Source organism: Trypanosoma rangeli (assembly GCF_003719475.1).
Source record: "Trypanosoma rangeli strain AM80 chromosome Unknown Tra_15.4_contig_00081, whole genome shotgun sequence".
In the NCBI taxonomy this organism is placed as follows: domain Eukaryota; phylum Euglenozoa; class Kinetoplastea; order Trypanosomatida; family Trypanosomatidae; genus Trypanosoma; species Trypanosoma rangeli.
In genome coordinates this window covers 18,729-42,081 of record NW_021705825.1, presented here as the reverse complement: position 1 = coordinate 42,081, position 23,353 = coordinate 18,729, and the positions used below count along the sequence as shown (strand labels likewise).

At 52.4% G+C, this 23,353-nt stretch overlaps 10 protein-coding genes across 10 annotated transcripts in view, besides 19 other annotated features; all 10 read left to right on the top strand.

Annotated features, from left to right (window-relative positions):
- Positions 1-2: 2 nt before the first annotated feature.
- On the top strand, positions 3-449 carry TraAM80_03212 (40S ribosomal protein S21; the record flags this gene model as incomplete). Its single annotated transcript, XM_029380189.1, has 1 exon — positions 3-449. A coding segment is annotated over one exon (447 nt), but the record flags the coding sequence as incomplete, so codon positions are not given.
- A 632-nt stretch (positions 450-1,081) lies between these two features.
- Positions 1,082-1,432, top strand: TraAM80_03211 (uncharacterized protein; the record flags this gene model as incomplete). Its single annotated transcript, XM_029380188.1, has 1 exon — positions 1,082-1,432. The coding sequence occupies one exon, from the start codon at positions 1,082-1,084 to the stop codon at positions 1,430-1,432; it is 351 nt and encodes a 116-aa protein (XP_029239975.1).
- Positions 1,433-1,897: 465 nt separating this feature from the next.
- On the top strand, positions 1,898-3,877 carry TraAM80_03210 (putative helicase ARIP4; the record flags this gene model as incomplete). Its single annotated transcript, XM_029380187.1, has 1 exon — positions 1,898-3,877. One exon carries the CDS (start codon positions 1,898-1,900, stop codon positions 3,875-3,877), a length of 1,980 nt encoding a protein of 659 aa, XP_029239974.1.
- Positions 3,878-5,159: 1,282 nt separating this feature from the next.
- On the top strand, positions 5,160-5,615 carry TraAM80_03209 (uncharacterized protein; the record flags this gene model as incomplete). The annotated part of the gene is made up of 1 exon (XM_029380186.1): positions 5,160-5,615. The coding sequence occupies one exon, from the start codon at positions 5,160-5,162 to the stop codon at positions 5,613-5,615; it is 456 nt and encodes a 151-aa protein (XP_029239973.1).
- A 35-nt stretch (positions 5,616-5,650) lies between these two features.
- Positions 5,651-5,681: a sequence feature (A-rich).
- A 189-nt stretch (positions 5,682-5,870) lies between these two features.
- Positions 5,871-5,891: a microsatellite.
- A 166-nt stretch (positions 5,892-6,057) lies between these two features.
- Positions 6,058-8,964, top strand: TraAM80_03208 (uncharacterized protein; the record flags this gene model as incomplete). The annotated part of the gene is made up of 1 exon (XM_029380185.1): positions 6,058-8,964. One exon carries the CDS (start codon positions 6,058-6,060, stop codon positions 8,962-8,964), a length of 2,907 nt encoding a protein of 968 aa, XP_029239972.1.
- A 165-nt stretch (positions 8,965-9,129) lies between these two features.
- Positions 9,130-9,173: a sequence feature (A-rich).
- A 428-nt stretch (positions 9,174-9,601) lies between these two features.
- TraAM80_03207 (putative serine incorporator) lies at positions 9,602-10,822 on the top strand (the record flags this gene model as incomplete). The annotated part of the gene is made up of 1 exon (XM_029380184.1): positions 9,602-10,822. The coding sequence occupies one exon, from the start codon at positions 9,602-9,604 to the stop codon at positions 10,820-10,822; it is 1,221 nt and encodes a 406-aa protein (XP_029239971.1).
- Positions 10,823-10,851: 29 nt separating this feature from the next.
- Positions 10,852-10,913: a microsatellite.
- A 315-nt stretch (positions 10,914-11,228) lies between these two features.
- Positions 11,229-11,254: a microsatellite.
- A 42-nt stretch (positions 11,255-11,296) lies between these two features.
- Positions 11,297-11,315: a microsatellite.
- A 53-nt stretch (positions 11,316-11,368) lies between these two features.
- Positions 11,369-11,415: a microsatellite.
- A 36-nt stretch (positions 11,416-11,451) lies between these two features.
- Positions 11,452-12,663, top strand: TraAM80_03206 (uncharacterized protein; the record flags this gene model as incomplete). Its single annotated transcript, XM_029380183.1, has 1 exon — positions 11,452-12,663. The coding sequence occupies one exon, from the start codon at positions 11,452-11,454 to the stop codon at positions 12,661-12,663; it is 1,212 nt and encodes a 403-aa protein (XP_029239970.1).
- Positions 12,664-13,048: 385 nt separating this feature from the next.
- Positions 13,049-13,083: a microsatellite.
- Positions 13,084-13,933: 850 nt separating this feature from the next.
- Positions 13,934-13,969: a microsatellite.
- Positions 13,970-14,189: 220 nt separating this feature from the next.
- Positions 14,190-14,215: a microsatellite.
- Positions 14,216-14,603: 388 nt separating this feature from the next.
- Positions 14,604-14,636: a sequence feature (A-rich).
- Positions 14,637-14,708: 72 nt separating this feature from the next.
- Positions 14,709-14,732: a microsatellite.
- Positions 14,733-15,114: 382 nt separating this feature from the next.
- Positions 15,115-15,143: a sequence feature (G-rich).
- Positions 15,144-15,376: 233 nt separating this feature from the next.
- On the top strand, positions 15,377-19,351 carry TraAM80_03205 (uncharacterized protein; the record flags this gene model as incomplete). The annotated part of the gene is made up of 1 exon (XM_029380182.1): positions 15,377-19,351. The coding sequence occupies one exon, from the start codon at positions 15,377-15,379 to the stop codon at positions 19,349-19,351; it is 3,975 nt and encodes a 1,324-aa protein (XP_029239969.1).
- Positions 19,352-19,844: 493 nt separating this feature from the next.
- Positions 19,845-19,884: a microsatellite.
- Positions 19,885-19,913: 29 nt separating this feature from the next.
- Positions 19,914-19,939: a microsatellite.
- Positions 19,940-19,999: a microsatellite.
- Positions 20,000-20,308: 309 nt separating this feature from the next.
- Positions 20,309-20,345: a microsatellite.
- Positions 20,346-20,507: 162 nt separating this feature from the next.
- Positions 20,508-20,545: a microsatellite.
- A 329-nt stretch (positions 20,546-20,874) lies between these two features.
- Positions 20,875-22,194, top strand: TraAM80_03204 (uncharacterized protein; the record flags this gene model as incomplete). The annotated part of the gene is made up of 1 exon (XM_029380181.1): positions 20,875-22,194. One exon carries the CDS (start codon positions 20,875-20,877, stop codon positions 22,192-22,194), a length of 1,320 nt encoding a protein of 439 aa, XP_029239968.1.
- A 367-nt stretch (positions 22,195-22,561) lies between these two features.
- Positions 22,562-22,584: a microsatellite.
- A 461-nt stretch (positions 22,585-23,045) lies between these two features.
- TraAM80_03203 (uncharacterized protein) overlaps positions 23,046-23,353 on the top strand; it is a gene marked incomplete at both ends in the record, with an annotated part of 477 nt that continues 169 nt past the window's right edge. The window contains one exon of the mRNA XM_029380180.1: positions 23,046-23,353. This exon is cut by the window's right edge and continues 169 nt beyond it. Coding sequence (XP_029239967.1) covers positions 23,046-23,353 — 308 coding nt within the window.

The following is a 23,353-nucleotide window of genomic DNA, read 5'->3' as shown; positions in this document are numbered from 1 at the left end:
TGCAGATTGCCATCGCGAATGTGGATGCCAACGGTGTGATCAACGGTACGACGACGACCTTCTGCATTGCTGGTTATCTTCGCTGCCAGGCTGCGTCTGACCACGCGATCAACCACCTTGCGATTGCGAAGGGCATGATCAACATCAAGACTGGCAAGAAGCCTCGCGCGAAGAAGGTGACGAACCTGAAGGGTCCTGGCGCTCGCGGCGCAGCAAAGGGCGCTCTGCAGCAAAGGGGCGCTCGCGGCGCTCCCGGCCAGAAGGGTGCTGCCCAGCGCGGCGGCGCGCAGAGGGGCAACGCCCGCAGGCCTCAGCAGAAGCAGTCGCAGCAGCGCGGCGCCCGTCCGTCCCGGAATGAAGACGGCGGTCGCCAGCAGCGCGGTGGCAAGCCTGCGCCCCAGGCCCGTCAGCAGCAGGGCAGGAACGCACCTCGCTCCCAAAAGGCGTAGTGTCCTTTGTTGGATGTTTAACGTCGAGGGCTCTTGAGGTGGTCTCGTGAATTTTCTCTTTTGTGCCTGTTTTCACGCCTTTTCTGCCGCGCTTCTGCCACTATTTCTCAGGCCGCGGTAACGCAGCGGGGTGTGATCCGCCGGGAGAAGATCATTAGGGAAGGATGCATACCAGTTGGTTATTTTCTTTTTCATTTTGCTTGTTTTATACGTGTAAAATGCCTGTATTTTTTTTAAATACAGGCATGCCTGCCTGTTTGTGGGGGCCATTAGGGCTGTTCTTGCGCCTTTTAGCCCTCCCTTTTTTTTTACGGCTTGGCAAAGCGGGGAGATTTTTTTTCCATTCATCTGTCGTGTTTTTTTTTTTTTTTTGTGCCTCACGTTGGTATTGCAGTACGCACAGTAAGGTTCTTTTTGGACGGAGGTACGTCTTCGAATGTGTGACGACAGATGAGTACGCCCGCGAAGCATTCGCAGTTTTCCATGGATCTCTTTGATAAATGGCGAAGTGAGCAGAACAGGTCCATTGCGCATCGTGGGGGTGACGCGGATCCTGCTCTAGAGGAGGAGCACAACTCCTTCACGTTGCACCAGAACCTGAATGCGTGTGCTACAAGCAGCTTGACGACTACATGACATGCCTGAAGAGGCACCATCTTATTGAACACTCGGACCGGGAACACGAGATAAACACAAAGCACAGCATGAATGAGAATAAGTGCCGCACCACACACAACGACTACGTGACATGCATGGGCTCCAATAATAATCAGGGGACCCTTTTGCATAATGCTGCGTTGCACAGCAACTGCCATGATTTTTGTGTGGAGCTTATGAATTGTTTCTCCACAAACCGTGAGTTGGAGACGCAAACTTCGGAGCCGCAGTGCATTCCTTTTTATCGTCGCCTGTTGCGTTGTGGGCTACATCATCTATGGAATAACTACTGGTGTGCGCTGACGAAGTTTGGCGAGGCGGAATAGTATCACCTCTACGAGCTTTCGCGTGATGACAAGAAGAAGCAAGAATTTATACGCGTAATTACTTCGACGCTGGAACAGCAACGGGGTTACCTGCGAAATCAACGTGAGCAGGAAAAGGGATACTTTCTCCCGCGTCCAGAAGGAGAGGAGGGCAGCTCTGACACCACGAAGGCGGCGTAGCAGCGGCAATGGCTGTACTGATCTTCACATCCGTCACCAACCATCGCGCGCCGTTCCTCCTCTCTTGTATGGGTTGACGAAGTAGGGTGGGGTGGGGGGTGCGGCAACTGCAGTTGCCATACGGGTGTGGTACCACCCCTTCTGCTCCTTTAAAAACCCTTATTCTCTCATCCCACCTTTTCCCCCCTCTACTTACTCTTTGCTTTACTGTTTTTTTTTTTTGCCGTGTCGTGGCTGTAAGTGGCAGGAGGAGGGAAAGGGAGATCTGGCACGCGGGAGAATAAGATGGAACTTGTACTTCTAGCTGGTCACAACCTGAAGCTCCTGTCGGATTTGGGCGGTGTCTCTGCGGTGCCGAGGAAGTTCCCGGGTGATGCAGAGGCGTGGCATGTGGTTAAACCGGATTACGTGCGCCACGGGTCGGTAAATAACTACAGGCGCTGCCGTCTGACAGCACGTTTTTTTTGTAATGCAGACGGAACAGCGTTGTCTTCGGCAAATGAGGTACTTAGCTCAAATGGGGGAAACGCCCCTGTTATTTTGCTCCTGCCATTGGGTCGGGACCCTGTGGAAAACAGTGGGGTCATAACTTTCAAGCTGGCTACCGAGGGTCCGCTGCTGTCCCGTCGTCACTGTGTGCTGCAACTCAGCAGTAGCCATGTGTTGCGTGTCTCGCACGACCCACATGAGTGGTGTGCCATTAGTGTGCGTGACTGTTGTAGCTTGAATGGTACGTTTGTTAATGGCTGTCGCTTGGCGGCTGGTGCGAGTTCCTTGCCAGTGGCCTTTGACCCTTGCGATGCCCGGTGGTGGAAGGAGCCGCTGTTGACATTGGAGCTCGGTGCTGGGGCAAAACTCGCCCCTGGTGCGTCCCTTTCCGAGCGGCAACTGCTTCTGCGGTTGCACGTCTTTGTACGATTCATAGGAGAGAGACAAGACGTCGGATGGGTCCAGCACCGCTTGCAGGGACCCTGTTTTTCCAAATTGGCGGCCGGAGACGCTGCGCCAGGTCTTTCATCGAACGACCATTCCGTTTGCCGCTTGAGTGCAGCGTCGACACCAGTCAATTTGACGACAGAGGTATTGGGAAAAGAATTATGTGGGAGTTATTTACAATCCGAAGAGGGTTTGGATTTGCCTTGTGGGGTTTGTGGTGCGGCTGCGCAGCGTATTGTGTTGCTGCATGCAGGGAGCACAGACAGTTCCGTCAACGGCCTTCATCCATGTGCTCTGCCGCAGGGCAGTGAGCTCAGTAGCCGCCAATGCCTTTGCTCCACCTCCCTGATTCACCACCCTGAATGTGGAGTGAGTGACAACAACGCGGTAGAGTCGACGTTGCGGTCTGTCAGTGTTAATTCCACCACCGCTTTGCCCCGTTACGCATCGGGGTATCTCGTAAAACGTGCGGAGGAAAAATGTACGACAACGGTGAAAGAGTACAAGGCAGCCTCCCTCACGAACCGACGTGTCAGGGAGAGTTTGTGCGACTCTTCAGTTGGCATTGGGTTGGCCGCACGCGATGTGGTCTCAAAGACTCCTCTTGGAGGAATTGAGGGGAAACATGGGGATTGTGCTCCGCCAAGACGTGCCTCCACGCACACAGGACCTATGCCACACTCTTTGCTGGCTTCTCACGACGACGGTGGCAACCCCAGCAATCCTTTGAAGGAATCTCTGTTGGATCTGTCTCCAGTTCTGGTGAGGGCTTCTCTGGCTGAGCCGCAGGAAGAGAAGTGCTCCGTAGTGAATAGTTCTCGTTCGGTGTCCCTATCAGCCTCAGCGCAATGCAAGGAAGAGAACACGACATTCTCCCCTACTGCAGCGCCAGTGAAAGTAGTCAATGTCCCAAACAGCGGCATGACGGCAGAGAAGGACGAATTGGTGGGAGAGTCGGAAGCCATGCGGCGTCAGCTGGTAGTAGCGCCGGCCGGCGTGGTACAGGTTTTGAGTTGGAGAAGTGGCAGTTGCTCTTTGCCGACGTCTCAAGATGATATGGTCATCGGGCTGCCTCGGCGCGGCATAGTGAAGGTAAAGGTGGAGGAGGAAGATGAGTTAGTTGTAAGTGCCGGACCTCTCACAATGAGCGCTTCCCCCCCACCTTGTGATCTTGCACTGGGTGGAGGCCCAGCGAAGTGCCTGGCACGAACGACAAGGAAACGAGTTGGCAAACGGAGGCGCGTTCTTGATTCGAAGGAAACGGTGAAAATGTTTATTGCGGAACTGCTTGATGACAGTGTCGGTGCCTCTCTTCATAAGCGTAACTAGACATTCGCGGCAGTTGCTCCCGTAATGAATTTGGTTTGCTCTTGTCAGCGTCTGGAGCAGCGAGAAGTTCGGCATACTGCCGAGAAGAGCAGTATATTTTTTTTTTGTTGTTGTATAGATATGTTTTGGGAATCATGAGTGAGGACAGGCTGATGGACTGGTTGTAACCAGTAATGACATTTGCTCCCTGTGGCGCATGTGTGCGCTCAGTGAAAAGGCTTGGAATGAACGGGTTGCTTGTGTGCATGCATGCTTTGTGTCTGTGCTGCTCCGGAGGTGACACCGTTCAGGCTTCAGTCTATGCAAGTGAGAGAGGTCAGTAACTGGCCAACGTGGTAGTAGCGGCTATTTGTTCTGTTCTGGTCCAAGCCGCTCATTCTCATTACGGCTGAATTCTCGGGCCTACGCGTAGAAGATTGCAAGAGTTCAATTTTGATGTGGGGTTGAAGTACAGCGAGTTGATCGGGAAACGAGGCTGTATTTGCTCTTTTTGTCTCAAGGCGGGGATGCCTTGCTTTCATACCTCAAGTGAAAACAAATACGCTCCCTCTCCTTTCCTCTCTGCTCATCACTCCCACTTTGTTGGGCTACTTTGAGGCTGTCATGCAAATACAGGATACATTTTGTCTCGTGAGTTGCATCGCGTGTGTTTTCCGAGGTAGAATTTTGACTTTCTGAGGCGATTGGGATGCAAAGAGCAGCAAGGGGGCGCCGCAGTGGTGCGGTTTCACGTAGACCTTATTGCGAAATTTTTTGCTCAGTACTCTTTGGATGCAAGAAGCTTGGGCGACCGCATTTCGCTGTGATTAGTTTCCACTTTTTTTTTTGTGTGTGTGTGTCAAGTTGCCCACAACGGCTTTTTTGTGATACCTTTAATCGTATCACTCGATTAACGGTGGTACCTCTGGCTGCAGTTGTGAGCGATGCCTTGTGAGCACGTGCGTGGGTCTTTCTTTCCTTGGCCTCTTGTTTAATTCAGCTGCATTGTTTTTTTTTTGTTTCCTCTTTCTGTGTCTTGCGGTTTGAGTTTCCGACCTCGCACACGGTGTGGGGGGAGGCGGGGGCAAGTGGAAGCGGGCGTGATGGTTACTGTTTTTTTTTTGTTCTTTATTTGGTTGTCTTTCCTTCCGCGCCCTCCGCACTTACTTTGTTTGGGTTACGCTGTCTTCTCTCTTCACCCCGGTTTTGCTCCTGACAGCGACCGGGTTTTGTGGTTCTCTGGGCAGCGGGCGGGAGAAGCAGGCATTTAGTTTAGTGAACGGTAGGGGGGGGGGGCAACACCATGAGCCTCGAGGACCGCGGGGTTGTTGCTCTGTGGGAGGGAGAGTGGATGTGGCTGCGGCGTCATGTGTCGGTGGTGCGCCAGGCAGCGTGGGTGTTTGGCGACCTTGCAGGGTCCGTCTTCGACCTTCCAGCCCACCTAGCCACTGCCAGGGTGTACACGGCGCAGGCCGATCGCTTCGTCACGGAGAAAACATTATTTGCCAGTGAGCAGCTGCGCCGGAGTCACTGGATTCTGCCGGCGGTTGGCATCACCTGCACAAGCCTCTTTGTGGTGGCCAAGAGCGCACCGTGGGGAACATACCGGGCGTTTCGCAACGGCGCCGTCACGGCTGTGCTGCTCACGTGTTTCCTGTTGCCACGGGAGATTGTTGATGCCGTCGACGCCGAGTTGCCATTCGGCACGAGCGACACACACGGTGTGGATGAAAATGCAAAGAACTTGGGTGCAAAGTAGCGCACATGGGGACGCGTTGTCTTGTAGTTGTCCATTTTTTCTTCTTCTTTCTTTTTGTCTTTCTCTCACACCCTCGCTTCTCTGCGTCCTCCCTTTCTCACTCTTGCCGTTTATATTTTTGTACGCATGTCGGCATTTTTTCTGTCTATGCGAGGAGGAGAATAGAGCGACGGCGGTAGAGGAAAACGCAAAATCAATATAAATGCACGGTCGATGAGGGTAGGCAACGGAGTGAGGTAGAGCGTTACTGGCCACGTGTGTGTGTGTGTGTGTGTGGGAAATAACTGAAGGCGTGCATCCTATTTCCCTTTTCCTTTGCTTTGGTTATTCCATGTTTTTGTCACGAGGATCTCACAGTAGTGGGTGAGTTTGTTAGGTTTAGCGGGAACTACACGAACGAGAGGGGAGGAAGCGGGAAGGAGAGACCAACCAGACACGGTTCATGGCTGCAGTGGACGAGGTGCTGCAGAAGGTGCGGGTACGGGTGGCCCAGCGCCGACTGCGACTGGATGATTTCTTCACGGACTTTGACTCACTTCGCTCCGGTCGTATTACGGCCAACCAGCTACGCCGCGTTTTGGCCGTCAATTCGATTCAACTCGCTGACGCGGAATTTGAGGCACTGAAGGAGGCCTTTTTGGCGACCAACCAGCCGGCGGGCAGCAGGACTCCACGCGGAGGGGATCCGACAGATGTGAATTACGTGGCCTTTCTTCAGGCTTTGCGAGCGGAGGATCCTCCGGCGGAGCTGCTGACAACGCTGCGGCGCAGGGGCAAACCCCTTTCAGAGAATGAGGAGCGTACACTGGCGACAGCATTCCGCGCGCTGCGCGACGGTGTGCGGGCGCGTGGGCTGCACCTTCGCAAGTTGTTTGAGGACTTTGATCCGTTCCGCAGCGGCAAAGTGGCTGCCTCCCGCTTTCGACGTTGCATGCCGTTTGAGGGGTTGCGAGAGGACGTCTTGCAGCTTATGCTGAAGAAGTACAGCGACGACGACGGCGAAGTGCTTTACGCCGCGTGGTGCAGGGACCTTGAGGAGGATCCTGCCTCACAAGAGGAGGGGACACACCCCGCGAGCTCCTCACCGCAGATCTCTCCCCGTGGGTTGTCTGCACCGCTTTCCATCGATGGGTTGTTGAATGTGCTGCGCTCACAGTTTGCCATGTATCGTCTGCGTTGCGACGACGTTTTGAAAAGTTATGACCACTTCAGGACGGGGTTTGTCACGGCGCCGCAGTTTGCGTCGGCGCTTGGGCAGCTGCGGTTCGTGAACTTTCACCTCACGGCGGAGCACATTGACACGTTGACACAGGCGTACGCGGACGCCAGGCTGGGGGGCACTGGTAGTGACACAAACGAGGAGGCTTTTTCACGTGTCAACTACGTGCAGTTTCTCGCCAACACCAACCCCCGCCGCGACGAGGGCGTGCCAGGCTCGACGACTTACTACGAGATGGCGAGAACTCCTGGTCAGTTCCTCAGTGGGGTGGAGGACAAGGAGCAGGAGCGGGCGGAGTTTGTGCTGAATAAAGTGCGCCGCTTTGTCCATTCGAACCGCATCCATTTAATTCCAACGCTGCATGACTTTGATCGTGTGCGGAAGGGTATTTATGAACACCGCACGTGTACCAAGTCACGTTTTGTGCGTTCCCTGGCGACAAACAAAATATTTCTCGCCCCAGAGGAGGTTTCGCTGCTGGTAAAGTGGTACCTCATCCGCAATGCGGATGGCAGCCCTAGCGACGAAGTGAACTACTACCAGTTCGTCATGGATGTGGATCAGGCCCACAAGCCGGAGCTCAGCCCAACGCGTTTACTGCGCTCGATTGGGACGGGCGAGCTGCAAAACCAGAAGGGCAGTTCGCACTCGCAGCTAGCGGAGACCGTGCCACTAGTGCTCGTCAAGGTGGCACTGCAGGCCGAGGAGCGACGCCTCCGCGTGAACGAGTTTTTCATAGACTTTGACCCCTTGCGCAGCGGCATAGTACAGACGGAGAAGTTTGCGGTGGCGCTTGGCATTGCTGGGCTGCATCTGCATCCGCAGGAGGTAGAACTGCTGCAGAAAGAGTACAAGTCGACGAAGGCGCGTGATCACATCGACGTCAATCGATTCGTGGCTGACGTTGGCGAAATTTCGCCAACTGTGGTGCCTTCTGTCGCGACGAAGTTTAATTTTTCCGCCTCGCGAAGCTTAACGGGGGCTGTCACCGCGGTGCTTAAAGATACGCAGAGGAACCCCTTCGAGGGAATCACAGATGCGGAGCGTGAGCGTCTTCCACAGCTTCTCGCCAGACTCTCACACGACGTCTCAACGCACCATGCCCTCCTGGCGCCTTTTTTCTCGGACTTTGACCGCCTGCACCGTGGGAAGATTACGAAATCAAACTACTTGCGGGCTCTCGCACGCCATCGCTTTGTGTTGTCCGCGGCAGACACGGCGCTCTTGTCACGCTACTACGCATCGCCGGAGGATCCAGAGCTGATTGAGTACACCCGTTTCATCCGCGATATTGCCCAGAACGAGATGCCGCAGGGGAGCGGTGGGGAAAAAGGCGGGACGGTGAAGTCAATCATGAACCGAACGATGACATCGACGAATAACCCGGCATCCATGGGGTGGAACGACACTTTTCCACTTGGGGAAACCGTGGACGAGGAGCTGGTGGAGCGTATCCTGACAAAAATATGCTGCTTTTTGCAAGAACGCAAGGCACGGCTGTCGGAATTCTTCCCGGATGGTGACGAGCTGCGCCACCGTCACGTGACGAACACACGCTTTCGGCACTGTCTGTCAATTCTAGGTCTGGAACTCTCAGAGGAGGAGTTGCAAGCCCTCGAGGCGGCCTTTGCACACAGTGAGCTGAGGGGTCACATCAGCTACCCGGCGTTTTTTTCGACCGTATCGGATAAGCTTCAGGCTGGTGTGGGATACATGGCGGTGACGCAGCGTCGGCGCGGATTGGGCACGGCTACTGATACAATTGCGGTGCCAGCAGCAGACTCAGCGCCCGAACAATTCGCCGAGTTGACAGCTGAGGGGGTGTCTGGGACGCAGAAAAGCACCATGACGCTTGCGGAATCGCAGGCAGAGCTGTACCGGTCGGCGATCGACAAGGTACGTCGTACGTTGGCCTCGCGTCGCTCCACCTCGCTTCAAGCCTTCCGTCAGTATGACCGGGCACGCAAGGGCTTTGTGAAGGAGGGACAGTTCTTCGCGACCCTCATGTCTCTGGGCGTGCAGTTGACCCCGGCGCAGTCGGATGCTATCCGAAAGGCGCACAGCGTCGGCGGCGGGGAGATTGGCTACACAAAGTTCTGTCTCATGACGGACGACGAGCGGTTCGCGTAGGCTGTGTGACTCTGCGGGGAAGGAAGAAGAGGAGTGTTACAAGGCAAGTAAAGAAAAAAAGGAATCAATGAAAAACAAAGGGGAACTCTTTTACTTTTTTTTTCTTCTTCTCTATAAGAGTATGTTCAATCGCAGCGGCTATGCCTGATATGTATACCAAGGACATTTTTTTTTTTTTATGTTAAAATGTTTTTTTTTGTTTTGTTGTTGCATCCTCCGCTGGACTTACAGAGGCGACACACGCATACGCACAATGCACGAGTGAGCCGTAGATGTATTTGGCGTTAGTTTCTCCGCCGAGGTTCTGTGCATGTAACCAGAGAGGGGGTGTTTCTCTATTTGCTGCTTCCGCAATGATGTTTTTGGCCTCGCTGTATATTATTATTATTATTCTCTGCTGCGCCTCTCTTTCCTTCGCTGTTTTTACTATTACTGCAACTACTGTCTTTGTCTCCTCCTTCTTTCTTTCCTTCTTTTTCTATTCTTGTGAGGCAATCCATTAGATACACGTAGGAGTCAAATAGAAGTAGTTTGCGTCGAAAAGACACGTTACTGAGTAGTTTTTTTTTTCCTGTGCTTTTTTTTTCCCGTATATATTTGTGTGAATCTCCACTGAGACCCTTTTTTTTTTCAGTTTATGCCTGAAGACGGGGAAAAAATGACTGCGACATCCAACAACAGCGGGATCTTCACCCCCGGTGTGATGCTGCGGGTGCAGTACGCCTGTTACCTCCTCGTTGGCCTTATCGCCACGATGCTCCTTCGCAGCTCTCTTGCGGGTGTCTTCAGTCATGTTCCCATCCTTCAAAAGGGGTGCAACTTCGCCACCAGCGCCTCAAGTGACCTCTGCACTGGGGAGGTGCTCGTCTACCGCGTCAGCTTCGCGCTGGCGGTGTTTTTCTTTCTGCACCTGCTGTCCGTCTCTGACCTTACGTGTTGCATCTCTAGCGAGGCCCGGGCGGAGTTTCAGAGGCGCTTCTTTTACGCAAAAACAATTCTCGTCGTGGGGTTGTTAGCCGCCACTTTTTGGATCCCAAATCATTTTTTTGGGGTCTATGCGTACGCCTGCCTCTTTGCCTCCGCGTTTTTCCTCCTCCTGAACGTCGTCTTCCTTGTGGATTTCAGTTATCAGTGGAGCGAGGACTGGGGACGCCGGAGCGAAGTGGCCCCCAAGTGGATGTGGTACCTGCTGGGCTTAGCAGTCTTGACCTACTTGGGGGGCGTTGGCGTGAACATTGCCGCGTTTGTTATGTACGTCCCGCACTCGGACTGCAACTTCAATGCATTTGCAATCACCAGTGTGCTTGTGGGCGCTCTCTTTTTCACCGTCTTGTCTATTTGGGTTCCACACGGCTCGATTGTTCCCAGTGGCATCGTATTTTTGTACACCAGCTGTGTCATGTTTGCTACCCTTCGTACTGGCACGGATGCGCAGTGCAACCGTCTTGCTGTGCCCGAGGGCCAGACGGGCTCGGTGACGCAAATGATCCTTGCAAGCGTCGTCAGCAGTTTTGCACTCGGCTACAGTGCTGTGTCTTCTGGAGGTAACAGCAGCGCGCTTGGCATCGGCCGTAACGAGGAGGGTGAGGAGGAGGATCCGGACGAGATTGGACACTTGAGTCAATACATATTCTTCTACGCCACGATGATGTTGGGCTCGATGTACCTTGCGATGCTGGCAACCGGTTGGCACGTGAGCGGCATGGGCAAGGACACCCTGCTGGGAAGCATTAACATTGCCTTTTGGGTGCGCAGTGCGACAGTGTGGGCGGCGGCACTGCTGTACATCTGGTCTCTCCTGGCACCGTACTTCTGCTGTAGAGACCGCGACTTCGGCTACGACGTGGATGACTGGTGAGAGGCGAAAGGAGCGTTCAAGTGAACGCGAAGAAAAAGAAAAAAAAACGGGAAACAACAACAACAACGAGGAATCACGAAGAAAAGAAAAATGGGGGGCGAGTCGAGGCTGTTGTGTGTTTTCCCACATGCCTTTATTGCATGCGTCTATGTGTGTATGCCCCTTTCCCTCTCCACCCGTCTCTTTCTATTCCATCTTTCTGTTTCCACAGCGTTGGAAGGACACACTGCGGGGGCAGCACCTCACAGTTGTTCCAGTTGCTGTTGTTTTTTTCCACCTTCGTGCGTTGCCTCCCGCCGCTTGCGTGGCTATTCTCAACCTGTGCCGCCTGGGGACGCGCATCACCCGCAACGAAGGCTGCACACCCTCCGCACTCTTTCCTCAACACCTCGCTCTCCCCTCCCGCCACACACACACACACACACACACACATACATATAACGCTCGTTCCCGCAGAAAGGAAAAGCGTGGACTAACAAAAAAAAAAAAAAAACAGGTGTAACTTAAGTAAAGCCCGTAAGCGAAGAAGCAGCACCACAAGGCGAGAAAAAAAACACCAACAACAAAGAATAAATAAGAACAAAATAAACAAACGGAATAGGACAGCCAAGTGAAATAAAACTGAAACAATGCCACCACGCAATGTGACAGCCAATTCCCACAACCATACAAGCAACATCGGTAGTGGAAAGACCAACGGCAAGCCTGTAGCAAGAGGCTCTCATGACCACCCACGTTTAAAGCGGGAGGATGCCAAGGCAGAGGAGCCTGCGTCCCCATCTGGCCCCGTTATCAAGACGCAAATTACCAACACTGCCAAGGCATCCTCCGGCAAGAGCTTCCTTGAAGCACTGCGTATTGGTGCCGGCAAACGTCCGAGCGATGCTACTCCTGCTGCCGTAGAACAGCCAACATCACCGCCACCACCACCAGCTGCAGTTGCGGCCAAGGTCGAACCAGAGGCAGAACCGGTGGCGGCAGTTGTGGAGGCACCCGAAGTAATCTCGGAGCCTGGGACGCCTGCCGTAGAAAGTGGAGTTGCAGCGGCGGACGTTGTGCCCGTGGAGGAAGCTGCGCAGCAACTCGCCAGTGAAGAGCCCGTTGTAGAGCAGAGCTCAGTGGTGCCGACTCCACCGCCTCAGCAGCAGCAGCTACCGCAGCAGTCTGTGACGCTCCCCGAGGCTGACGCCCACTTTAGTTGGGCCAATGACGACGATTACAGCTTTGTGAATCAGTTCACGCAGCCTCAGCAAGGGGAGCAGGTGCAGCCGGCCGCACCTGCCTACATTATTCAATACCCCCAGGAAGTCATTGACGCACAAGAGAAGGGGATTCGGGTCACCTTCAAGGCTCCAGAGGAGCAGCAAACAATGACAAGTGCTTTTGCCGTATTGGAGAAGGAGCGTCGCGAATTCAAAGATGCTCGTCAGGACTTTGAGGATTACTGCAAGCGGACGGAGGTTGAGCTGAACGACAAACGTGCGCAGTTGGCTACGCTTGAGCGTCAACTGCAGGAGCAGAATGAGAACCTTCAGCAGGAGCGTGCAAAGCTCATTGAACAACAACAACAGCTGCAGCAACAGCAGCAGCAGCAGCAGCAGCAGCAGCAAGCAACAACAACAACAGCAACAACAACAGCAGCAATATCATCGTCACTCTCAGCAATCGCCAGTCCGCAATGCTCCTGTGGCTCCTCCTGTCCCCACACAACAAGTTCCACCGTCCGCCCCAGGTTACGCGTACTCTTCTGCCATGCAAGAAAATGTACAGTGGCCCCCCCCACCGCGCCCCGACAATTGGGGGATCAATCATGGCCCAGTTGCCCCACCATACGAGCATAACCGTTATTACCAGAACATGAATTACCAGCCACACCGTGGCAAGGCATTCGGTGCGAGGGGCGGTGATGTACCTCCGCACATGGGCCGCGGAAATCCGATGCGCTCGAACCCACACATGCAGAGCAACTTTAACAACCGCCCAATGGGAGCTGGGGACATGCGCGGGGTCATGCCTGACGGTGGCACGAACCCCGTCTTTAACCCACGCTCGCAGGTGGGATACATGCAGACAAATACTTATCACAACCAGTGGTAAAGATCAGTCTAGTGGTAGGCAAAGCGGATTACATTTGGGAAGCGAGCGAACTGCAGCGGGTAAAGGGGGAGAGAACGGGAGGGAGAGGGCAACGTGACGGGAAGCAGGGTGCAAAGGGCAGGTACAACAATATATAATACATACATATATATATATATATATATTTGTCGCAACACTCGCAACAGTCATAGTTGAAGTAGTACTAGTATTAACAACGGCGGAAGGAGATAAAAAAAGACGAGATAACAAAAACTGTGTATTCAAAGCAAATATGTCGTCTTTCTTGTTAACCCTTCCACAACCCTTTGGCAGCGTTCACACTGGAGGAGGCTGTGAAGCAAAAGGGAAGGCAAGGTGGCGAGGAAAGGCCGAGCCAAACCGAGCAGGAGTACGAGCAGAGGCACACACGTGCATGCACGGACGGAGAACCACAGCGCACACAAGACCCCGAGAGAGGAGGCAGAAGCCCAAACATGGCGACGACAAGAAGAGCGGGTGTGTAGTGAATGTGGAGAGGTGACGATAGGCCAACATACAGTTATGAAGGCAAAAGGTTTCTCTCGTTGAATTCTCGTTTATTAATGCGTGAACGCCGTGCGCATTTGTTTGTGCCTTCCAGGACTTTGCGGCTGCTTCCACTGCTTTTATTGGCGTGTTGGCATCACTTACCTGCCACCCCACCCACGCCCCTCTTTTCTCAGTGATCACGGTCACTATCACTGTGGCTCCCGTAGTCGCATCGACGATTTGAGTCCCCGACGTGGGTGGTGCTAAGACGGAGGCGAAAGGAACAAAAAAAAAGTCCAGGAACAGGAATGAAATAAGTGTGTGTGTGAGAGAGAGAGAAAGAAGCGAGTGCATGCCCCGGAGAGGATGGGGGAAGAAAGACACACACACACGTCGAAAAACATCAAAAAAAAAACGAAGGAAATCAAATGATTGAAAAGTATAAAAGAAAATAAAACTAACCGGTAAAGCGCCTGAAGAAGAACTGACAAGAAAATAGGAGATGATAAAAAAGAAACAAAAATAAAGAAAAATAAAGAAAAAGGGAAAGAAACACGAACAGTTAACTCTCCCTTTGTTCCTGGTGGTTTGCCATCCACTCGCTACACACACAAACACATTGGGAACATTGTGGTGTGCCTGTGGGCTTGGGAGGCGGCGGGGAACCCGCAACGAGACAAGGCAGAGTAAATGTTGTTGTTCTTTTTTTTTTTGGTTCTTTACTTCGGTCTTTTATCATTATTTTGGATGCAAAGTGAAGGAGCAAAAAAAAAACAAACAAACAAACAATAATATGAATAATAGTTTTTTATTAATCAAGAAAAAAAAACTACATTTTTCCCCTGTTTTTTCTTTTTTTTTATTTTAAAAAATATCAATTACATCTCTCTCTCTCTTTCTTTGATTTGCTTTTTCCTTGCCCTCGCAACAGAGTCATACAAATTTCACCCTCCTGCTACTAGTGCTCTCTGTTGCTTTTATCTTGTGTGACCGTATTTCTGCATGCGTGCCCGCAGTGTGGGAGGGGTGATGCAGATTTGCAGGGGAAAAAACACTTGCCGTGAAGAGGAGAAGAGAGGTGGGTAAGTGAGTCCATGAGAGAAAGTGAACGGAGAGCGGTAGTAGCGGGAGGGAGCGACGTGGGTGGTGCTGAGACTCGTTTGCCTCTTTATTCTCCTTTTTTTTTGTATTGGTTTGGTTTGCTTGTTTTCCCTACACGCCCCGCATTCAAAAAGTGCGCCGCTGCTACGGATAGTAAACAAAGGAGAGGGGTTTCTCCCCGCACACTTACACACACACACACACAGGCAGGAAAAAGGTGTTGAGGCAGAGGGCTTTTGCCAAGGTGAATAAGGAGCGAAGGGGAGGAAACCGAGAATTTAGTTAATTCGTTTGAGTACTAAGGCGAGCGAGTGAGAAAAGGTGAGGAAAAGCACGGGGAGAGGGAAATACACATAATCGGGAACGAAGGGAGTTTAAGCGCGAACGTCACAGGAAAATTGAAGGAACGAAAAAAAAAAGGCACAACGTTCGGTGAAGGAGAAAAAAAAACAATAAACAAAAAAGAACGCTAGGCGGAGGAGAAAAAGAAAAAGGGAGTGCGTGGGCGAGCAAACGACAGCCAGCAGCACGGAGGGGAAAAAACCAGTTGACTGAGTCAAGGAATTCTTTCCACATCATCTATTTTACCCCCTCCCTCCCCCCCCCCCTCCCACCCTTTTGGTATTGCTCGTATTCTATAGACTTCTGAGGGTGACAAAGACAATTGTTGTCTTTGGTCGTCGTCGCTCGTTGGTGGGGGTCGGTACTGCAATCAATCTGCACGACAGCGACGGCTACCGAAAAAAGGCAATATCCGCTACAGCAGCAAGTGGGGGCGGTGTCAGAGGCTAAATTGTACGGAGTAGAGACAGCAAAAGTGGGTGGGTAAGTGAGTGCGACTACATCGGGATGAAAGGTACAAAGCAGGGCGGAAAGCCCCTCCGAGGGACGGAGCATTCACCACTTGCGTTACTGCGGCGTAGCTGCCCGGATTTTCTCTCGGCCATCGCAAGCGTAAAGGAGCCTTCAGCGAAGAAGAGCTCCACTGGGACTCGCGGTGGTGCCCCAAAGTTTGCTCAGGATGTTGATGCCACGATGCCACTGCATTGTCTGCGAACTGGAGCGAGTGGAGCGGCTTGGGCAAATGTGGATGGGTTGTTCAACTTGCAAGCTGACTCCGCAGATGCTTCCCCTACGGCCCTAGATGGCCTGACAGAGGGCGTGCAGGATAAAAATCCGAGTACAAGGCCTACCAAAAAGAGACGCAGGGATGGCGTAACTCCTTTGACAGCTATAGTAGCACCAGCTCCACCGTCCTCTGCCGCCTCTGCCTCAAATTGGACAGAGGACAGCAGCATCAACGCCCCCACCTCTGCAGGTAGTAGTAGTCGCGGTAGGAGAGCTTTATCTGAGTCATCTCGCCGCTTCTTGCGGGAGGCGTTGGTGAGTTACAGCAGGAGAGATGATGATGCCATTCCTGATGAGCTTGTGGCAAACCTTGACGGAATGACTTTTTTTCAACTCCTGCAACAGTGCAGCGGCGATGTGTGTGTCTCCCTGGAGCGCACCGAAGAGGGCTCCGATGAGAAGGATGGCTTGAACTACAGTACACCTCCTCTTTCAACTACGACAAACTCCTCCTCCTCGCTAAACGGTGGCGGGAACGTGCCAATTGGACGACTCTCAAAGCGTGATCTTCAGGCTCAGTTATCGGCAGCACTGGCGTGGGCATCATATGCAGTGCACAGTGTGGATGGAGATGAAGATGAAGATGACGATGACGATGAAGATGAAGATGATGATGATGATGGTGGTGTGACGGTACGATTGCCGCGCGCAATTCTTGAGACAGCCTCGCAGATTGATCATCCCTCCGTGGTGTTTGAGCTTTTGCAGTGCAAGGACGCCAAAGAACGAGGTTCGGACGCCGCGGGACGCGGCGGCAAGACAGGCAACGCTGATGCAAGTGACGACAATGACGACAATGACGACAGCGAGGACGAGGATGAAGAGGAGTACGAAGAAGGTCGCTCCTTCCACGATGAAGACTTGGATGACCTCAAGGAGACGACGGAAAAGGTCAGCCGGCTGAGTTTAAACACGATGAAAAAGTTGGCCACCTGGTGGAGCATACATCTTGAAGATGAGAAGGAGGAGCTTTGCCGCATGACGATCACAGAGCACCTTCGTCTGCTTGCCTTTACAATTTGTGCCATTGTCTCGAATAAGTTGGAACCGCAGGCGCCAATGCCTTTTGCTTTTGGCGCCAACCGGCGTCAAGACGGAAACAACGCCAATAATCCTAGTTTGGACAACGCGAAAGCGCTTGCGGAGGCGGCAGACAGTGCTTTGGGCGCTGGCGTGGGAGGTGTGATGCTGCAGCGAGGGGATGATCAGGATGGCCGCGTGCGTGGTCTTCTCTCCCTGCGACACGACATCTGCACACTGAGTGCGGAGCACCTTCGGTATTTTGCCAACGCCTTTGGCTTCCTGGACCGCTGCTGGTCTCCGGAGGACATATTTATGGCTATCTCTGCCGCCAGTGTGATGACGTTTTTCTCACCCCTGCCAACCCCCTTGCTGGAGAAAGTTTGCCATGAGCTCTCAATCTCTACCGTGCACGAGGACACGGACTTGGCCGACATCCACCAACTTCCCGAGCTACTAGCGGAGAAAATAAGCCACTACTTCTATCCCCCACGCCACGCTGTGCCATCTATTTCGAAGCTCTCATTTATGCCACAGATGCAAATACACGAGCACGCTCCTGGGCGCTACACCTGCACAGTGGATAGCGCCAAAATCATGAAGGTAATGGTGCTGCAGCGATTGGTGAGTAATCGCTTTAGCTGCAACAAGATCCGTTGGCATGCACTGCTGACTGTGGTAGATGACAAGCTGAGTTTTTACGTTTGGCATCGTCACACAGACTCCCTCACTGCTCACATGATTGTTCGGACGCAAGACCCCAAGAAGAAACGGAAGAATAATGTAACCAACGGGGGCGACAACAATAACAAAAACAGGAGCAATGCCGTTTCCCCAAGCCCAGAGGTAACGCTGAAGGAAAGTTCCGCGTTGTTTCTGGAACAAGAGGTGGAGGCCGCACCTGGGGAATTGATAGGTTTCGAGAGCTTTGTCTCGCTGACGGTGGCGCTGCAAAGTTCTACCATGTCACAGTCCGGGTACCGGCTTTACAACCGTGCGGAGGATCGACTCGTTTTTCAGTACGCCATGGACTTAACGACCTCCAAAGGTCCGCCACTAGCGGAAGATGGGGGAAAGAAGTTGAACACCAATCATCAAAACGGCAAGGGCTCCCTTGCGAAGCGGGGATTCGACAACAACGTGGACCAAAGCACAGGAGGTCAGCAGACGACAGCCGATTCTGTTGCTGCAGCGATGACAGAAGAAAATGAGAGGCGCCGCAAAGAACTGGAAAAACTTGTGGTCAAGCTTGAAAAGCACGAGTCGCAGCAACGCGACACCATCGAGCTGACGTGGAACAGTGGTTACCGCCAGTTACTGAACGAGCATGGCAAATCCTACCAGAAGGCTCTGCAGAAGAAGAAGGACCGTGAACGTAAGATGCTGCTTGCCAAGGCTGGCCCCAGCCCTGAGCTGCTGCGTGAGTTGGATACGCTCACTCAAACGGTGACTACGAACCGGGCACAGGTCGCAAAGTTGGCAACAGAAAAGTCCAAAGAAGAAGCTTCCATTAAAAAGTTTCAGGAACAGATTGAGGACGGCAACCGTGAAATGGAGCAGCTACACCAGCAGCTCAAGAGTGGCAATGAGCTACTGTCAACCTTGGAGGCTGAGGCAGCGGCATGTGCCGCACAGCGGAAGGAGCGCCAAGAGCTGAAGCGCCGAAAACAGCGAGATTTGGCGGCAGCACTGCGCATTCCAGAGCTTTCTTCGACTCGTCATGAGACGTTGGCCATTAATGACCTTCAGTCATTCTGGGCTCCGTCATCCACGAGCGGCGGAACCCCGCAGCTGTTTCCGACGTTCATGACACCAACACGTCCCTCTCCACAATGCTCACCACCGTTACTAGCAGCTGCGGCACACGGTGTAAGTCCTGATGCCAATTCTATTCTTGGTGGAGGCGCTGCTGCTGCTTCTGGTAATGGTTCCTCAATTCCTCTGCCACGCTCTGCTGTGGGAAGCTGCGGTGGGGCTTTTTCGCCTGCGTTGCAGCCTTCCGCCGCGGGAGTGATGGGAGTAGGTCTGTCGACATGGGGATCGCTGACCGATCCACTATCGTTCAGTGCGGGCGTACAGTGTGGAGACACATTGAACGCTTTTGATAGTTCATCGACTACCGCTCTCTTTTCTGCACAACCACCGCCACTGCAGCTGACAGATACGTCAGCGCATCTTGCCGGTGCGGATGTCGCTGTAGGGGTAGGCACAGGAGTCGGATCAGGGCTGAGTGGCGGTTTTACTGTCACTGCTCCCTTTACCACTGGCGGTGCAGTGGCGCGCTTTACTCTTGACGCCAATGCCTGCCCCTTTACTCCAACGTCACTGGTGCCAGGGCAAACTTCTGGCAACACGGTAACCCATCCATCCTTCGCTGTTAAAGCTGGTCCCGGACATGTTTCGGGCAAGTCACCACTCTCGACGTCCCCCATGACAGGCATTTCTGGAAGCAGCCCTGTTATTTCAGGAGGCGCGTTCCCTGAGAGGCCACGATACACTTCCGTTTCGAGGCCTATGTCTGGAGGCATGGCTAACGCTGGAGCCTTTCCAAACGACGCGCCTCAGAGCACCGCGTCGCTTTTTGCTCTACCTGGACTGGCAAGTGGATCAGGGACGCAACCGCAACCCAATACCAAGGGCCTTTCACTCAACTTCACAACAGCCCCGTGGAACTAAACCCCACAGCATTTATCTGTGGGGAGGATGAAACGGCATACACGTCCCTAAACTATCTTTTTTTTTTATTTGCCCCCTTTTTACTCCCTGTACCTCTCAGCAACACAGAAAGGGTCTTTTTTTTTTTCTGTGTGGTTTGCAGTGACGCAGGGCGGCAGCCAGGACCGAACTGGGGCACTGTCCCCATCGTCGCGACATGCCAAATCTGCGAACCTGAGGAGCAAGTAAGGGGTAGAGAGAGATGAGATGGGAGTGTGCGTTTTTCGCCATAGGGGATGGGCAGACGAAAAAAAAAACAACAGCAACAAAGAGGAGGATAAAAGAATGGTGACTGCGTGTGGCATATGTGCGTGGCTGCATTGAAAAGTGTCTGAGGAGAAGGCAGAGCGGGACAAGCAGGGACTCTTTTTTTGTGTGTGTTTTCCTTTTCTTTTGGTGACAAAATGAGGAGTGATGAAACGTGCAACTCGACGCACGCGGCCCCAACGGACCCGGAAGGGGAAGGGAAAGGGGAAGGGGAAGGGGAAGGGGAAAAGAAACATGGATCCATTGAAGCAGGCAAAGAGAGAGAGGGGAAGAGCAGGAGGGGAGAGATAGAAAGAAAGAGAAAGAGAGGAATAGTAAACAAAAAAGAGAGGGAAAAATAAAAAGGTTGGTTTCATTTATATATATATATATTATTGACGTCCTATTGATATAACGAGTTTAATGCGTGCGTATCCACAGAAGCAGGCTGGCAACACGAGCAAGGCAGAGGGGTTTGCAGAAGGGGAAAGAAGAAGAAAGTAGCGAACGGAAGGTAAAGGGAGCGGTGGAAGGAAGACGCAAAAACGATAGGAGGAAGTGCCGTCAACCGGGCCTCCAGGTGCCAGGTCGTGATGTGCCATGGTGTTGTATTGAACAAGTAATTGGTTTTGGTTTGCGGCCTTTGCTGCCTGTTCACAACGCATGCTGCAGGAGCGAGTGAGAGAGAGAGGGAGAGAGCGAGCGAGCGCAGGGTGAAGGAGAGAAGGAAACAAGGAAGGCGAGCAGGTGAGATTGAAGGGGGCGGGATAAACCTTTACCCAAAAGCCTTTTGTTGCTATAACTTTGGCCTGACTCTTCTCGACGGAGACTGAGACACACGCGTACACGCAGACGTGAGGAAGGGGAAGCAAACGAAAAACAACAACAACAAAAACAAAACAAAAACAAGGAGGAAGGAGATGTCACAAACTTCATTTCCAGTAAAGTAAACAACAACAAAAGAGAACTGGTGATGTCTCTATATCTGCAGACGGGAGCGCGTGCGCTGGTACGTTTTTTTTTTTTTTTGTGGGTTGATGAGCCATGCACCTCCGCTTTGCTTGTGTTTTTTTTTGTTTATTTCTTCCCTTCCGCTGCTGGTATCTTGAGCCGTATTGTTAGATCACAAGCCACCACAATCACCCTCTTGGCGCCTCTGTGTGAGATTTTCAGAGGCTCCACTTCCATACTCAGACATATTTCTTGCAATAGCAAATAGTCATCCATCAAGCCAGCCAATGTCTTCCTTTTCAAGTCGCGTTATTTTCTTTCTTATTCATTGCGTGGTGCATCTCGTGTTTTACGTTGTTCCAGAGACACTGTTTAATCTGCTTTTCCGCTGGCCCATATGTCTACTTGAGTGGATGATTGGGGAAAAGGAGTTTACACTTGCAGCGTGGAAGGAGCGACGCATCGCAGCTGTCGGATCGCGGTGTAGTTCTGCCATTTATGACTCCTTTGGGTTGGGCTCCTGCACGATGTACGAGGGGCCTATGTACGGTGGTCACGTGCACACCATTCTTGGGTCTCTGCGTCCATCCTGTAAGGTTGACTACACCCGTGAGACGGTGACTGCGGAGGATGGCAACTCACTCTGCATCGACTTCTTTCCCCTGATATCAGCCAGTGAAACAGCCGTGAGGGGGTTGGTGCTGATTCTCCCAGGGCTATTGGGTTGTTCACAGTCAACCTACGTACGGCGCGCGGTGACCCTGCTCTCTCGAGAGGGCTTTTATGTTGCGGTGCTGAATACACGTGGAGTTGAGGGTGCCCCTCTGGAGAAGGCGCAGATTTTTGGCGCTGTGTTCACTATGGATCTCCGCCATGTTCTTAAAAATCATTTTTCCTCAACACAGGTTCAAGAGCGGCTTAAGTGCCGCCAACCAAAACCTTTGATTGCGCTAGGATTCTCATTTGGTGGTGTTGTCTTGTGCAAGTATCTCGGAGAACAGGGGCTCCGGAAGGAACCGAGCCAGCTGAGAGCGGCCATTGTCTTCAATTCACCGTATGATTTAAACGAGGCTGACGACGCCATGAATCATTCACTGTACGGGCATTCGTTTGCCAAGGAACTGGTTGCGTACGCGGACCGTCACAAGACTGTCATGAAGCAACTACCTCTTGTAGATACCGAGCTACTGTTCGAGGGGAATCACCCGCTTTTGTACCGACTGAGGTCGGTTGCTCAGTTTGACTGCCACGTCACTGCCCCGCACTTTGGCTTCCGTTCACCTGAAGAGTACTACAGTGCCGCAAGCTGCTTTGTTTCACTGTTAACGGCGCAGGTTCCCGTCTTATGTATCGCCGTTCGCAATGATCCCATCTGCGGCAAACCACCAAACATCCGTCGCTGGGAGAAACTCGCAAACACTAATGCAAATGTGACGTATATCGAAATGCCATCCGGAGGGCATATGGGATACCTTGGCAATCCGATTGCAGAGCTGCAACAAAAGGCAAACGAGGGAGAGCGGCTCATTCTTTGGGCTTTGCAGTGCTTTTGCAAAAATTATTTAGCTGAAACGGAACTCGGCGTGGGGTCTAAAATTGCCTTGTAGAGAGAGACGCCTCCATTCACCACCGTGCATACACGTGACCAAAGTGCAGAGGAGCGAGGAGTAGAGTGAACTGTTGTCGTGTCGGACTAGTAGGTATTATGTATGCATCTCCGTGTACATGTTTTTTGTTTGTTTCTTGAGACATGTAAAGCGCATGAATGTGCTGCAGGAAACGCGGGTCGTCGCAGATATTGCGTTCCCTTACCATTTTATTTCCCTTCGAGTGACTGCGATGCCGCAGACTCTACGGGTCTGGGCGCCTTCAATGCATACACGGCACCGTATTGACCACATATTTTTCGTTTTTGCATGGGTCATATGAATTATTTTTCAACCTGTTTCTATTTTACTTTGAGGGGTCTACACATTTGTTTGTTTGTTTGTTTGTTTAAAAAAAAAGAAAAACAAAATAACATTTTGTTTGCTCTGTTACTACGGCACTCACACACATTTTTTATTTTTATTTTTTAAATATGCTCGGCGTGTATGTGGTTTGCACAGGATATACAAAATAAACGCAAACAAGTCCTCGTGGATAATGGTAATGGGGAACTAGGCGTTCCGTGTTAACTGGGTGGCATGGAGAGCAACGAAGGGACTGCCACTGAGGAGATGCTTGGGGTTCCGCCCGCGCCCCCCCCCCCTCCCCTCCTTTTTTTGTTTTGTTTTGTATTTCTCTCTCTTTACATTTTGATGTTTGTGTGCTCGCTTGCTCCCTTTCCAACTCATTTTTCTGTTCCGCCTCGTTTTAACTGACCGCTTCCGCCTCGTTCGCTACTCGTGTCTTTTATGTGCCAACCACAAGATTAGGTCCGCCACCGTCTCGTGCCTGCGGAGAAGGGAGGCGGGGAATGCCGGGAGATTTTCTTCTCGTCGCCTCACTGCCGCCTGCGGCGTCGAAGGGGCAGACGCCTGAGAGGGCGACGCCATTGGAGTTGGCGACAACCCCTACGGTTGGGTTCTCACACCATGATGGGTCGAAGGAGACTTCACGGTTGACTGCTGCGGTCCCAAATGAAAAGGGAGATTTTCATCCTGGCGCCGACAGCGGCGTTCCGCCGTTGCCGGTGGGTATCAGCAGCATGACAATGGAGTCAAGTGATGCAGTGGAGAAAGTGCGGATGACAAATTTTCTTATTCCTTTAGAGGAGGAGGGGCG